The sequence below is a fragment of the Bos javanicus genome, chromosome 5 (assembly GCF_032452875.1).
Source record: "Bos javanicus breed banteng chromosome 5, ARS-OSU_banteng_1.0, whole genome shotgun sequence".
NCBI classification, from domain to species: domain Eukaryota; kingdom Metazoa; phylum Chordata; class Mammalia; order Artiodactyla; family Bovidae; genus Bos; species Bos javanicus.
The window spans coordinates 65,393,185-65,408,604 of NC_083872.1; the positions used below are offsets into that span (position 1 = coordinate 65,393,185).

Genomic DNA, 15,420 nt, shown 5'->3' on the forward strand with positions numbered 1-15,420 from the left:
TTTCATGAGTGCAGTGAGCACGTCCAGCGTGTGTGGGTCATAATTGCGGCTCTGTGGAGACCCCCCTCCTGTGTTTTGGGGCAATGCTGACATGTTGTACCCTTTGGTCTTGCCTTTCATGTACCACAGGATCGATAAACAAATAAGCAGGTTTCGGAGATGGTTACCTAAGAAGCCAATGAGGCTGGACAAGGAGACACTGCCAGACCTGGAGGAGAATGACTGCTACACTGCCCCTTTCAGCCAGCAAAGGATCCATCAGTGAGTGTTTCCTGTGAAAGCCCTTGTCTTACTAAGTTCATGCTGCCATGGTAGATCCCTCTCCTGCACGCCTTTGATTCCATGGTGCTTGGAAGGAACAGCCTAGTGCCCGTCTCCCCAGCAGTCCTGTTTTGTGTTCATATCCCCTTTCGGGTAAGCAGGCTGCTGTAACAGACAATTTCCACATCGCAGCAGCTCAACACAGTAGAATGCTTGCTCATGTGTGTTGGGTGCACCACCTTCTGATTCAGAGACCCAGGCTCCTTCTATCTTGTGGCTCCGCCAAAGCCCAGTACTCAGAGCCCTCTGCAGGCTCATCTGCCTCGAGCCAGCACATAGGGAAGCTGTTGCCCTGTTAAAATGAGGGGTTGTTGAGTTAAAAAAAAAAAATCTCGGTTCACCTCTCAACTCCCCTTTCTTTAGCAACTCACCACGTTGCCCCAGAAAAAGCCACGTAACCTAGCAGGCGGCTTCTGGACTCATCGATCAGGCTCTGAGGAGTGATTGGTCACTTTGTACTTGTATGGTTGGGGGAAGAAGGGGTTAGCTAAGTAATGGAGCCTTTGAAGAATTGCAAAAGTGACAAAGAATTGACTCTGAAGCTTTTGATGTGACAAGAAATCATGGCCAGAGGGCAGGGTTGGTGGTAGGAGAGAAAACCATGCCAAAGACTATAAACAACCAGGCCCAAGACAGCCTCTTAAAAGGAGGATAAATCAGGTGAGCCTGGCCTCGCTTTCAGCCAGACTTCAGGAATTCCTGGCACTTCCTGTTTCAGCTATAGCTACAGCCTCCATAAAAATGACTTACCTGAAGAAAAGAAAGGGGGTAACAGAGTTTTTTTAAAAACTAGGTTGCTGACTTTGGGAAAAATATAAACCAAATGGCATTGTCAAGTTGCAGAGAGTGCAAGGCGGGGGCACATTTCAGCAACAGAAAACCAGTTAAAGCCTTGGATTTCTGGAGGGTGCAGGAAAAAAGGAAAATCAAAGAATAGATGCTCTGCATCAAAATGTGTAATGTGTAATGCAAGGGAAGAAATGCCATAAGCCTCTAACTCAGCCAAACTCTAGATCCCAACCAGTTAGACTGATGCCAAACAAGCCCCGCTATGTGAAGATTTAAAAGGGTTATTGAAGAAGACATGAAGCTCACAGCCCAGCCTCGAAATCCTAGCTAAATCCTCCGTGGGAAATAGGAACTGAGCAGGATTTCAAGTTAACCCCAAGATCAGGACCTACGATGTTTTCTTAAGAGAAAAAGACAGATGAAAGCTGACGTTTTCCCACTCTTCATTTAAACCCTCGCTGTGCCTGTGTTGTTCATCTTGAAGTTTCTTACACAAGCAGGTGTTTGTTTTTAAAGCCTTCTGGAATAGAGTCTGATTTACATGCAAAGGTTCACTTTGCTTCCCACCTGCCTGAGAGGATGCCTAGCAGGTTGTAGGAGGGTCTCAAAAGTTTTAGCTGGATGGATGGGTAGATGAAAGCATCAGTGAAATATATGGTGTGCACCTGGGGTTTGTTTTATTTCAGAGGAACACAGGTAAATGAAAGAGAAAGGCTTCCCAGTACTTGTCTTCACCCTGGTTATGTTGTGTAATATTCTGGCTTTAGAACAAAGTTTCTCAGCAGAGTTATCAATCAGAAGCACCTGGGCGCCCACGAGGATCCCTCGGAACTAGACCTGAGAATTATACCTTTATGGATATTTTAAACGATATAATGAATGAGGGCTAACAGCCTGTGGGATGGTGGTATTCAGCCATCTCTCACATATATTTGAGAAGCTTTTTTTGACATGTTTCGGTATTTGTTCACTGAATAATTGTTTCATTCAACAGTCACTAATTTGATGCCTACTTCTAGCCAGACACTGTCTGGATACAGGGCATATATCAACAAAATATAGGAAATAATACAGAACCTTGACCCCGCCTAGTAAATAGAGTAGACCGTTTATCTAATTTTAAATTTTCCTGGGGTGCAGTTGATTTACAATGTTGTGTCAGTTTCAAGTGTACATCACAGTGGTTCAGTTACGCATATACATATATTCATTCTTTTTCAGATTCTTTTCCCAAATAGGTTGTTATAGAATATTGAGTAGAGTTCCCCATGCTATACAGTAGGTTCTTTTTGGTTACCTATTTTATACATAGCAGTGCATGTGTGTTAACCCCAGACTCCTAATTTATTCTTCCCCATCATGTTTCCCCTTTGGTAACCGTAAGTTTGTTTTCAAAATGTGTGTGTCTGTTTCTGTTCTGTAAGTAAGTTTATTTATATCATTTTAAAAATTAGATTCAATATATGAGTGATGTTATATATTTGTCATTCTCTGTCTGACTTACTTAGTATGGTAATTTTAAATTTCATCAGCATTGCTGCAAATGGCATTATTTTGTTCTTTTTTTGGCTGAGTAATATTCCATTATAACTATGTACCACATCTTCTTTATCCTTTCCTCTGAGAGAAGACCACTTGAATCACTATAAAAGTATGTTGAATGTGACTTACAAGAGGGCTTGCTCCATCCTCCAGATCTGGAGGGAGACTGTTTAAAGATAAGGGTGGGTTAGGAGAAAAAAATATTTGAGATGAGCCTTGAAGGATAATACTTGTCCTTGTAGGTAAGGGCGAAGCATATCCTAAAAAGAGAGGGTAACATATGTTTAAAACTACAAAGGCATGAATCAGAACAGGGTGTTTGAAAAACCACAGGTAGTTTTCTGTTTTGGGGTCGAAGGTGTGAGAAAACCTGGCATCATTGTTTGAAAAAAAAGAGAGTGATCGGTGGAAGATGAGCTTCTAACATAGGAGAACTAAGGAGGAAGAAGCAGAGGGACAGTTGGAACAGAGCAAACCTCAGAACCAGACCTCAGTGGGGCCGAGAACGTAGTTTAGGCAGTTCTCCTGTGCCGTTGGGAGAGGAAAAGTTCAACAAGTGTCTTGAATGTTATAGGCAGTGGGGATTTCTTTCTGTTTGAAAACTAACATGCCACATGGACAACATCCTTTAATGAATGTATATAAATAAGATTTGAAGAACACAGGCTGTCCACTTGGAAATAATGGTTTGAAGCAATTAGAAAAAGATTTCCCTAAGGATGGTTCAAGAGTGATTTTAATGGGTTTAAAGTGAACAGAAGTGCTGGCTAATGAGCTCTGGGAGTTATAACATGATCCCTGGTTTTCCAAATGCTGTCCAAAATCTCATGTGGTTTCTTTGCAGAATATTTGATATTATGTTAGTCCAGGAATTGAAAAAAGGATAATAGAAATGTAAGGGTGTGTGTGTATGTGAGTGTACATGAATGTAGAAGAAGAGACAATGGGATGTTTAATAAATAATGACCAAAGTAGAAAAGAGCCTTAAACATACCCTGCTCTCAGGATAAAACTCAGAATCCTCGGCTGGCCCACCAGCCCCCTCTTCCTTTTCCCTGTTGTATGCTTTGGCCACACTGAGCTGCTTTGACCTCAGTATCTCTCTGTACCCTCCTTGTTTACATTCTCTTCTCTCACCTGGAATACCCTTTCCCCGAGGCTCCCTTCTTGGCACATTGCATCAGAGACGTTTCCTCCAGAGAACCTTCTATAATTTCCACCCTCCAACCCTGATTCTGGGTGAAGTACACTCTTCTATGTCTTGGTGATAATATTTTTGCTATCATAATTCTTAATAGTATCCATTTTCTTTGCTTTCTCCTAGACCATAAGCTCCTCTAAAGACTGTGTCTATATCACCATTTTTGAGTCCCATAGTTGGTACTTTATAATGATTTGTTAAATGAGAAAGAAGATGAATAGATAGAAATGAAAATAGGAGAATCATATTATGAGCAAAGAATAAAGATGATGTGAGGTTAGCTCACTGCATACTCATCTCCAACCAAACATGACATTTTCTCCTCTAAAGTGGTCCATGTCCGTTGTCATCTGTCCAGTAAGAGGCATAATATTTGTCCAGTTGCTGAAACCAAGGTCTAGAATCTACTCTAGACACCTCCCTCACCTCCACTTCCCACATCTAAGATAACTCCAAAGGCTAATGAGTTTTTATCTTAAGTGTCTCTTTAATCCAGTCATCTCTGCCACCACAATCTCACCTCTGTAATCCAGAAATAATAGGTCCCCTGGCTCCACCCTTGCCTACCTCCATTCCATTTTCTTTAAAAGCATACAAAATGAGGTTTTTTTTAAATGCTTATCTAATCATGTTACTTCACCCTGTTTAGAAAAAATATGAAAATTATTGAGAATGACCTACAAGGCCTTGAATGGCCTGGCCATGCAGCCAACTCCTCTCCAGCCTTATCTGCCTTGACTACCTTCCTCCCCTCACTTCTTACGATCCAGACATATACAACTTCTCTCAGTTCTTTCGATATACTCACTTCAGGATATTTGCATATGCTGTTTCCTCTCCTTGAATTCCTTTCTCATTCCTTCCCCCTTCCCCAAGTTTATTCTTATTCATCCTTCAAACTCAGCTCTGAAGCCTCCTTCCAGGAAAACCCTCCTTCCATCCTTCCAAAGACCATTTCTCTTTGCTTTGTACTCTTTTAGCAGTGTGTTTCCCTTATAACATTTTTCATATTTGAGATTTTATAATTATTTGGGTATTACATGGTTAACGCCTAACTCTTGAGTAAGCTTTGAACACTATGGAGGCATAGGCTATGTCTGTTTCTGCTCATAATTCTATCTCCAACATTTAACACAGCACCTAGCATATGATAGGTACTTAAATGAATAAAATGAGGATAAAAGTAGTAAGGATAACATGGAATAAATCTAATCTTAAATTTTTGTACTTTGAACTACATTATACAAAAGAATTAAAGAATTGATTAAAAACCAAATAGCCTAGCTTTCTAGTTTCCAGTTACTTCAAACCCATATCAGTGTTTGCTATGCTCAGTTGCTTAGTCGTGTCTGACTCTTTGCAAACCCACGGACTGTAGTCCACCAGGCTCTTCTGTCCACAGGATTTTCTAGGCAAGAATACTGGAGTGGGTTGCTATTTCCTTCTCCAGGGGATCTTCCCCACCCAAGGAATCAAACCTGGGTCTCCTGCATTGCAGGCAGATTCTTTACCAACTGAGCCACCAGGGAAGTCAAATATATCAATGTTTGGGAGGCAATAAAAGCAAACCTGAGTACATATCTCTATAAATTAACATACAATGCTGTTGGTCATTTTATATGGTGTCACTGAAAGTGGACCCTCAGATGGGAAAACTCTTATTAGATGCCAGACACTATTTTAAAAAACTTTAATCCTCATGGGAGAGATGGTGTTATCACCACCATTTTGCAGATGAGGAAATCGAGGCACAGAGAGGTTAAGAAGCCTGCAGTAGGTGACAGTCCACCTACCTGATCAACCCCAAGCATCAGTGGCTTAACATTGTAGAAGTCTGTCTGTCTGTCTGTCTGTCTGTCTGTCTGTTATTCATATCATGGTCTACTGCGGGTCACTACAGGGATGGAGGGGCACTGTCTCTGCTCCAGACAGTCATTCAGGTACCCAGGCTCTGTCTGTCTAGTGACTCTGCCATCCCCTAGATCCTTTGCATCTGGTCTATGGAAGGCGAAAAGAGATGAGTGATTTTGAAGGAAGTTTTTATAAGCCAGTTTTAGAAGTGGTGGACAGCACTTATGCCCACATTTCACGCACCAGAACTTGTTGTGTAGTTAGCCCTAACTTGAGGAGTGCTAATGTAACTACTTTTGTGCCCAGGAGGAAAAGGGAAATTGGTTTGCTAGACAGCTGGACAGTGATGAAGCAGGAATTCAGATTTGCACAGAGAGGTCTCAGATCCCATGCCCTTAAACATGCTCTACTGCAGGGCCTCTCAACCTCGGCACTGCTGACATTTTCGACTGAGTACGTCTTGTTGTAGGGAACTGCCCTGTGCATTGTAGGATGATTAGTAGCACCATGGCTTCTGTCCATTAGATGCAAATAGCAGTTTCCTGCCCCCCGCCCCCCACCCTTACTTAGTTGCTAAAATCAAAATGTCTCCAGACATTGCCAAATTTTCCCTTGTGGTGGTTGGTATGGTGGATGCAAAATCGGACCTTCTCTCTCTCTACTATTTGTTATCATGTGACACCCCTCAGGCAGGCCCACCAACTCTCTGAGATAAATTAAACTCTGGTCAAACCAGATGACTGTGAATGACAAGTCCATTCAGGAATTAATTTATTCCTCCTCTTTTCCTTGCCTGTGAGTGTTGGCCTGTTTCAGTAGCCCTGCCCTTCATTCTTAAAATGGCATCAGCAGTACTGCCCTTGAGGCAATTACTTTCTAAGGTCAATACTCATAATAAAGGTTTTCTACTGGGACACAGAGAAGAGGAAATTTGGAAAAGACTCATGTCTCTTTTTATAATATGTATATAGTATACTCTTTCCAGATAGAGATCAATTCTGAATTGCCTTTCAGAAAATGTTTGTGTTAGATACAGAGAAAAATATTCCTCCCTGAATTTTAAAATTTCTATCATTACCATTATTTTATTTTGATGAAAATCCATTAAAAGTGAGGTAAAATTAAATATTGATCACTTCCAAATGGAAGCATCTGAAGCATATGTTTGTTGTGCGTGCATGTGTTTAAACAAATATTCCTTCATTCACATGTTCCATGCCCACTGTTGTTCTGGGGACTTGGGAATCAACAGTGAATAAACAGGCAAAAATTCCTGCCTTCCTGGAGCTTCCATTTTAGCTGTAGGTCACCAACACTAAATTATACATCACTGGTTCTCAATAGGGGAGTGACTTGGCTATGTCTGGAAACATTGTTGGCTGTCTAAACTTAGGGCAGAGACTGCCACTGGTATGTAAGGAGATGGAGAGCAAGGATGCTGCTCAACATCCTTCACAGGAGCTCCAACAAAGAATTATCTAGCTCTGAAGGCCAGTGGCCATAGGACTGGAAAAGGTCAGTTTTCATTCCAATGCCTAAGAAAGGCAATGCCAAAGAATGCTCACACTACTGCACAATTGCACTCATCTCACACGCTAGCAAAGTAATGCTCAAAATTCTGCAAGCCAGGCTTCAACGATACATGAACTGTGAATTTCCAGATGTTTGAGCTGGCTTTAGAAAAGGCAGAGGAACCAGAGATCAAATTGCCAACATCCTTTGGATCATCAAAAAAGCAAGAGAATTCCAGTAGAACATCTGCTTTATTGACTACGCCAAAGCCGTTGACTGTGTGGATCACAACAAACTGTGGAAAATTCTGAAAGAGATAGGAATACCAGACCACCTGACCTGCCTCCTGAGAAATCTGTATGCAGGTCAGGAAGTGACAGTTAGAACTGGACATGGAACAACAGACTGGTTCCAAATAGGAAAAGGAGTACATCAAGGCTATATATTGTCACATATGCAGAGTACATCTTGAGAAATGCTGGGCTGGAGGAAACACAAGCTGGAATCAAGACTGCTGGGAGAAATATCAATAACCTCAGATATGCAGATGACACCACCTTGATGGCAGAAAGCAAAGAAGAACTAAAGAGCCTCTTAATGAAAGTGAAAGAGGAGAGTGAAAAAGTTGGCTTAAAACTCAGAGTTCAGAAAACAAAGATCATGGCATCTGGTCCCATCACTTCATGGCAAATAGATGGGGAAACAATGGAAACAGTGAAAGACTTTATTTTGGGGGGCTCTAAAATCACTGCAGATGGTGACTGCAGCCATGAAATTAAAAGACGTTTGCTCCTTGAAAGAAAAATTATGACCAACCTAGACAGCATATTCAAAAGCAGAGACATTACTTTGCCAACAAAGGTCCATCTAGTCAAAGCTCTGGTTTTTCCAATAGTCATGTATGGATGTTAGAGTTGGACCATAAAGAAAGCTGAGCACTGAAGAATTGATGCTTTTGAACTATGGTGTTGGAGAAGACTCTTGAGAGTCCCTTGGACTGCAAGGAGATATCCAACCAGTCCATCCTACATGAATTAAGTCCTGAATGTTCATTAGAAGGACTGATGCTGAAGCTGAAACGTCAATCCTTTGGTGACTTGATGCTAAGAACTGACTCATTGGAAAAGATCCTGATACACTGGGAAAGATTGAAGGCAGGAGGAGAAGGGGACAACACAGGATGAGATGGCTGGATGGCATCACTGACTCAATGTACGTGAGTTTGAGTAGGCTCTGGGAGTTGGTGATGGACAGGGAAGCATGGCATGCTGCAGTCCATGGGGTCGCAAAAAGTCAGATATGACTGAGTGACTGAATTGAACTGACCTTAACTGAAGGCCAGTAGTGATGATGTAAAATTTTTGGAGTGTAGTTGATTTACAAGGTTATGTTGATTTCATGTGTAGAGAATAGTGACTCAGTTATATATATACTTGGAATGGAATTTCTTCACATGCCTTTCTCTCCCTGCTAGACTGAACCATTGAGGATAGGAACAGTATGCCTAGCAGCTGGTGGCACTGGAATGATCAGAGCACCTAAAAGAGCAGGACCTAAAAGAATCAGCAGAACTGGCATTCTTGCCATTGCAGCAGGACAGAACTCAGGCTCTAGAGTCAAGTTCGTTCATCTGCCAAAGCCAGGACACCCAGAGGAAGGGTTGAAAGTCAGTGATGGCCTCTGTGTTCAGCTGCAAATTACCCCTGGCTTACTGATTCATTTTTTTGTCTCAGTGCTACTAACTGATCATCTTTCCTTCCCTAAATTCTGTTATGAGGACTAATGCTTGACCCCAAGATATTTAACTCATGCCTCAGACATCTTAATCTCATGGGTCACGTACATATACGAAATGGACAGTATAAAAAGATCATTTGACATGAAGTTGGCTTATATCCCTTTCTTTTCCTTCTAGACTTGGAGCTAGGTAACAGTGTAAACATCTCAGGCAGCAGTCCCCAACCTTTTTGGCACCAGGGACCAGTTTTGTGGAAGATATTTTTCCACAGACTGGAAGGGGCAAGGATGGTTTTGAGATGATTCAAGCATAGTACACTCAATAGTGCACTCAATTTCTATTATTATTCTTATTATTATTACATCAGCTGCACCTCAGATCATCAGGCACTAGATCCCAGGGGTTGAGAACCCGTGATCTAGGGAATAACAGAATGATACATCTGCTGGTGACCAAGAAAGCACTCACCATGGGAATCTGGGTGCTGGACCAGCAAGGGCTGTTAAAGATGAGAGAAGGCCGTTGAAAGGGACAGCAGGTGGGAGTTTGTCTGTAACCTCCTTTGATTGCCTTTTTATTGTTTGAATCTGCCTCTCAAGTGAACAAGCCAACAGGCCATGGCAGTGAGTTGTGGATGACAGTGGTCAAGGAAATGGCATTCTTCAAGTAGTGGTGGCAAGCAAAGCATTGCACGATAAGAGTGGCAGGTACCGGATGTTAATAAACAATCCTGCATTCCAGAATTATGATATAGATGCATGACAACTCTGAAGGTATAGGTAGTATTGTGAAGTTCAGAGAGACTGAACAGCTTGCTCAAGGTCACACCAGTCAATGACAGATGATTGACTGGAGAAAAGGGTGTTTTCTGCACTGTGTGGCCACCTCAGTTATATGCCAGTTACGGGAACAGGGCCAAAGTACATACAGTTTTTAAGCCATATGACATTAGTATGAGCCTATAGATACAAAAACATTGCTTCTCCTCTGGAGTTTATTGTTGAAGCATTTGAGATGGGGTGAAGAGACAAAGAGAATGGTAAAAATATAAACAAACATTCAAGCCAAGGAGAATAACTTTTAGAGCAGGGAAGTTCAGGGGAAAAAATAGGTTCAGATTTGTAGACCTCGGTAGCCTATATTTCTGTGATGGTTGACAAATGAGCCAATAAATTGGGCCCTAAGCTCTTTCTCACATTTTCTTAGCATTTGCAAAAAATGAAGTCCTTGCACAGGGACAGGGACTCTAAGTGAAATAGTGGGCAGTGTCCTCAGCAATGTCTTTAGAGCAAACTCCTTCTAAGGCTTTTCCGGGGGCTCTTTCTGGTGGGCCCCCTCAGTGGGCTCCTGCAGAGTTTATTGCTCATGGCCGTAACCTTCTGCAGGAGTTTAGGTATATCTTCAGCAGAAAACTGCAGTCTACCCTAAACTAACCACATTGTACATCTTTGCTGTTTGAACATTTTGAGTTTACAAAAATGGAAGTTGGTAACTGATTAACAAGCAAATAGCCTCACCTTCCATTTGAATATATTCATGTTTGAGAAGCAACAAAAGCAAACCTGTGGGATGCCTGTTTAAAAGCCAATGCATGATGCCATTTGTTCATTTTATCTGACGTCGCCAGAAGGGGGCCCGCAGGCTGCTTATCAGCTGTGATTGTGTGAACACCTGAAGGTCTGTCCCACAGAGGCCTCTCCTGCACTAGCCAGCTGAGGGGCCCGAGACTGTCAGCATTGTTGTTGTTGTATACTCTCTAAGTTGTGTTTGCCTCTTTGTGACTCCATGAACTATAGCTTGCCAGGCTTCTCTGCCCATGGTATTTTCTAGGATGGAATACTGGAGTTGGTTGCTATTTCCTTCTCCAAGGGTGTCAGCATTAAGGGCAGTCATTTTATTGAAGCATTGTAGTTCAGAAGACTCCTCTCAAACTCAATTTCAGAGAAGGTAATTCAGCACAACAGTAGGGAGTTTATTGAAGGAATAATGACAGCTGCTATGTATATGATGCTTACTAGGTTCCCTGATAGCTCAGTTGGTAAAGAATCCAACAGGAGACCTAGGTTCTATCCCTGGGTTGGGAAGATCCTCTGGAGAAGGGAAAGGCTACCCACTTCAGTATTCTGGCCTAGAAGTCCATGGACTGTGTAGTCCATGGGGTCGCAAAGAGTCGGACACAACTGAGCGACTTTCACTTTCGCTCTTCTAGGTTCCAAGTGCTGCCCCCTAGCTCAGACAGTAAAGCACTTGCCTGCAGTGCAGGAGACCTCAGTTTGATCCCTGTGTCAGGATCATTTCCAGAAGGAGGAAATGGCAACCCACTCCAGTATTCTTGCCTGGAGAATGCCATGGACAGAGGAGCCTGGCAGGTTATGGTCCATAAGGTTGCAGAGTTGGACACGATGGAAGCGACTTAGCCACCTGTCTATTGTAATTTGTTATAGCAGCCTGAACTAAGCCAGGCTACATTACCATTTTGCATTTATTTATCAATAACATGTGCATATTTTCTAAAGTCTCTCAGCCTAGCCATCTAAAGATACTGATTTTTCTAGCATGTACTTTTAACTGTATTTTCTTTTCAGTGTTTGGAGTTTTTGTGTTGTTTTCATTGATCTGAAATCTTGAGAGAGTCCTTTAGGCAAAGAGAGGCTGAGATTGATTTTGGTAGGATTAATGTTCTTTTAGTGCCCCCATGACTTACAGCCGTCTCAAAACGCTCATTGTATTACACACACTTATTCTGCATTAGAATCCTCAGTATGCAGCTTGTTGGTATTGATCCACAGAGTCAGGGGAAACAGATCTCCTTCCTAGAAAGTTTTAAACTGAAATGAAAGTGCAGCAAGCTGCATAGCATGAGATGTGTGTTTCTTAAAAATGATGTAGCTCCTGTTAGGTAGCACATAACTTAGTGACAGTGACTTCAGTTTAAGGCACAGAGAGGTCACCTAATGATGTGAGAAAAGTGTCCTTTTGTGTGTCTGGAGATCCGGTGGTTAGTCAGCTGTGTTCTCTGAGTATTTGTGCAACCGACTTTGAATAAGTCTCTTAGAATTCTTTTATTGCCATCTATCCATCATTGAATAAACATTTCTTTAACATTTATCAACTTATTCATTTAATAAGTGCTTTTGTATTCTGTGGCAAGTACTGTGCTATAGTAGAGCAATAGTTATGTTACTGTATGTTCATATGTATATTTATGTTGTTTAATAGCTAAGTCGTGTACAACTCTTTGCAACCCCATGGACTGTAGCCCACCAGGCTCCTGTCCATGGGATTTCCAACACTAGAGTACTGGAGTGGGTTGCCATTTCCTTCTCTGGGGATCTTCCCAACCCAGGGATAGAACTCTCATCTCCTGCTTTGCAGGCATATTCTTTACCACTGAGACATTTCAGGGAAGCCCCATGTATATTTGTACCTATGTATCTATTTATTTAAAATTTTAACTTGAGCGTGTTAAATTTGGTAGGAAAGGGGCTTTTAGACTCATCAAAGTGGTAAGAGGCAATTTAGAACACCTATAGAAAAAGGGAACATTTGCCAAATTTAAATACAGTAAAATAAGGAAGGGTTAACTTAAGTAGGAAGTACGGGACTAGCATCGTATCTGGGGTGGATTGTGTATGATGTAGTGACATGTGCCTGATGTCATGTGGAATAACAGTGGTCAGAGGAGGAGGAGAACGTTGAGGCTTGTAGGCACCCAGTGCCAGGCTCTGTGCCGCATGTTCTTTTTTCATTATGTCCTTTGATTTCTGTAGCAACACTGCAACATAATTTCATTATCCTCCATTTATGGAGATGTGGAACCCAGACTCACAGAATTAGATAGTTTACCCAGGGCCACATAGGAACAAGCAGGTTTGGGGGTTAGAACCATAACATGCCTGATTCTAAACTCCTGCCCCTTCCATGATACCCCAGCTAATGTTTATCACGTGCTCACTAAATATCAGACCATCCATAAGACTGGTGTATAGTATGGCAGCGCCAAGCAGGGGCTGTGAATGGCGCCCAGGCAGGTGGATGGGGTGTCCACATGTGTTGAGTCTGAGCCCCACCCTAGCGTGAAATGGAGCTGTGCGTGGGAAGAGAAGGGGTCAGGCTGTGGGAAATGGAGGGACTTCACACCCGACAGTGAGGATCCTGTGAGCTTGGACTTTGAGGTCTTTATACAGCTATTGAGGGCATGGAACAGAAAGGGTGAACCAGCTATCTGAGTTACACAGTGGGCAGGAGCTGGAAACCATCTTTCCCGAAGAGTCAGATTCCTCGAGCTCAGCCTTACCTACCCCGCTGGCACTCTCACACCCTGGCTCTCATTTATCTTCATTAGAGTTTGGGAATGAAAGACAATAGATTCATCTCTTTTAAATCACTCATCTTGAATCTAAGGAAGGGCAAGGCCTTCCGCTAACAACTGTAAGGCCTGGGGCAAGAGTCCAGATGAGGCCTGTAGACCTTGTGTCTCAATAATTAAAGTAATAAATCATGTTAACAATTAAGTACAACACAGTCTTTCCTTCTCCCTTGACAAACACAGCTGCATAAAGACCTTGAAGTCCAAGTTCATAGGATCCTCGCTGTTGGCTGTGGAGAAAAAGTCCCTCCACTTCCCCATAGCCTGACTTGTTCTCTTCCCACCCGCAGCTCCATCTCACTCTTGGCGGGGAGGGGCCCTCAGATTCACACATGTAGACACCCTATCCCCTAGCCCAGGCTCCATCCACACCCCCTGCTTGGCACTGTCAGTAACAGAGGCGTCTTCAAGTGGATGGACCTGAGTAGAGGCCCCTAAAGCCCTAGAAGTGGCCTTGGCACTTTCTGGGCGGGTTCTGGTGGGCACACACCCTTGGCCTTGCTGACAGCTTATCCCACCACAAGGAGCAGTCAGTGGGGGGAGGCCTGTTTATGAGTGCTGTGGGGTCCTGAGCCTGGGCAGGGCACTTCTAACCTCTGAGAGTGGCACTAAGGAGGGGACAGGAGCTAAACCTGTGGCCTTTGTGAAGAGTGCTTAAGTAACCACTAATTCAGGACCATGTCTTAGCAGTGTCTTTGTCCCCAATTCTTCCCATTTCCTGCTTTCCTTACAGCACCCATGCCATCAATTTTTTGTTTCCCACAGCCAGCAAAAGCTACCACCACTACAAGATGGCCATCTTCCTCACTGTCCACCATCATCACCAAAGCCTTTTGGTCCTAGTTCTTCCTCCTGTCTGACCTCACTACCACTGCCTTCATTGAATTGGCCACTAACTCCTGCATGAACAATTCTAAGTTACCTCGCTCGCTCCATCTCTCCCTACTCCCCAGTCTGTTCACCACACTCATGTCATAGGTCATCCTCTGGGCTCCCATCACCAGCCCATCCAGAGCTTGTGAATAATCCCCTTCCTCCAGGAATCCACAGCCCACAGGTTGGTCAGCAGAGCTTAGGATGGATTTCCTCCTCTCCTCAGCTGCTTAGCCAGGCACACTCAGCAGTGAATTCCATGCCCTGCCCTATGTGGCAGCATCTCTTCCTCGCTTAGCAGCTTTCAAAGTTTCCCTGTGTCCTTTGGGATCAAGTTCAGACTCTTTGACATGGCACATAAGGCAGCTTCTCCCTCCCTTACCCCAGTCTCCTGGGCTGGACAGGCTGGATGATCCTACAACATGGAAGCTTGTTGTTGTTTTTCAGTCACTAAGTCGCGCCTGACTCTTTGCAACCCCATAGACTGTAGCACAGCAGGCTCCTCTGTCCTCCAGCATCTCCTGGAGTTTACTCAAATTTGTGTCCATTGAGTTGCTCAAATTCATGTCCATTAAGTCAGTGATGCTATCTAACCATCTCATTCTCTGCTGCCCTCTTCTCGTTTTGCCTTCAGTCTTTCCCAGCATCAGGGTCTTTTCCAACGAGTCGGCCCTTCCCATCAGGTAACCAAAGTATTGGAGCTTCAGCTTCAGCTATCAGTCTTTCCAGTTGATTTCCTTTAGGATTGACTGGTTTGATCTCCTTGATGTCCAAGAGACTCTCAAGAGTCTTCTCCAGCACCACAATTTGAAAGCATCAGTTCTTCATTGCTCAGCCTTCTTTATGGTCCAGCTCTCACATCCACACATGACTACTGGAAAAACCGTAGCTTTGACTATATGGACCTTTGTTGGCCAAGTGATGTCTCTGCTTTTTAATACACTAGATTTTTCATAGCTTGCCTTCCAAGGAGCAAACATGGCAGCAGGGGTACCTTAAAACCCTGTAACTAGTGCTCCCTCTTGCTGAGGAAGGCTGTCATTCCACTCACTCTGGTGAAAACCTGTTCTTCCCCTGGAGCTGATCCTGATGCTCCTGTCTTTACAAGGCCTCTGATGTTTCATGCAGATGTCGTTCAACTTCTGGGACAAGTAGCCTTTGTAAATGCTTCGATCGTGGCATTGATTATACACATTTATTTGTTTTCACCCATGTCTGTGTGTT

The 15,420-nt window shown here is 43.2% G+C and overlaps 1 protein-coding gene across 21 annotated transcripts in view; it reads left to right on the top strand.

Moving 5' to 3' along the window:
- The window catches only part of ANO4 (anoctamin 4), a 431,104-nt gene that overhangs the window by 302,212 nt on the left and 113,472 nt on the right, over positions 1-15,420 (top strand). For 20 of the 21 annotated variants that reach the window (XR_009736492.1, XM_061417051.1, XM_061417056.1 and 17 more), the window contains one exon: positions 130-261. The exons of the other annotated variant lie outside the window; for it this stretch is intronic. Coding sequence is in view for 19 of the 20 variants with exons in the window: in XM_061417051.1 (XP_061273035.1) it covers positions 130-261 (132 nt within the window). In the remaining variant the exon portion in view is untranslated. The remainder of the gene's footprint in view (positions 1-129; positions 262-15,420) is intronic. 21 annotated transcript variants of the gene reach the window in all.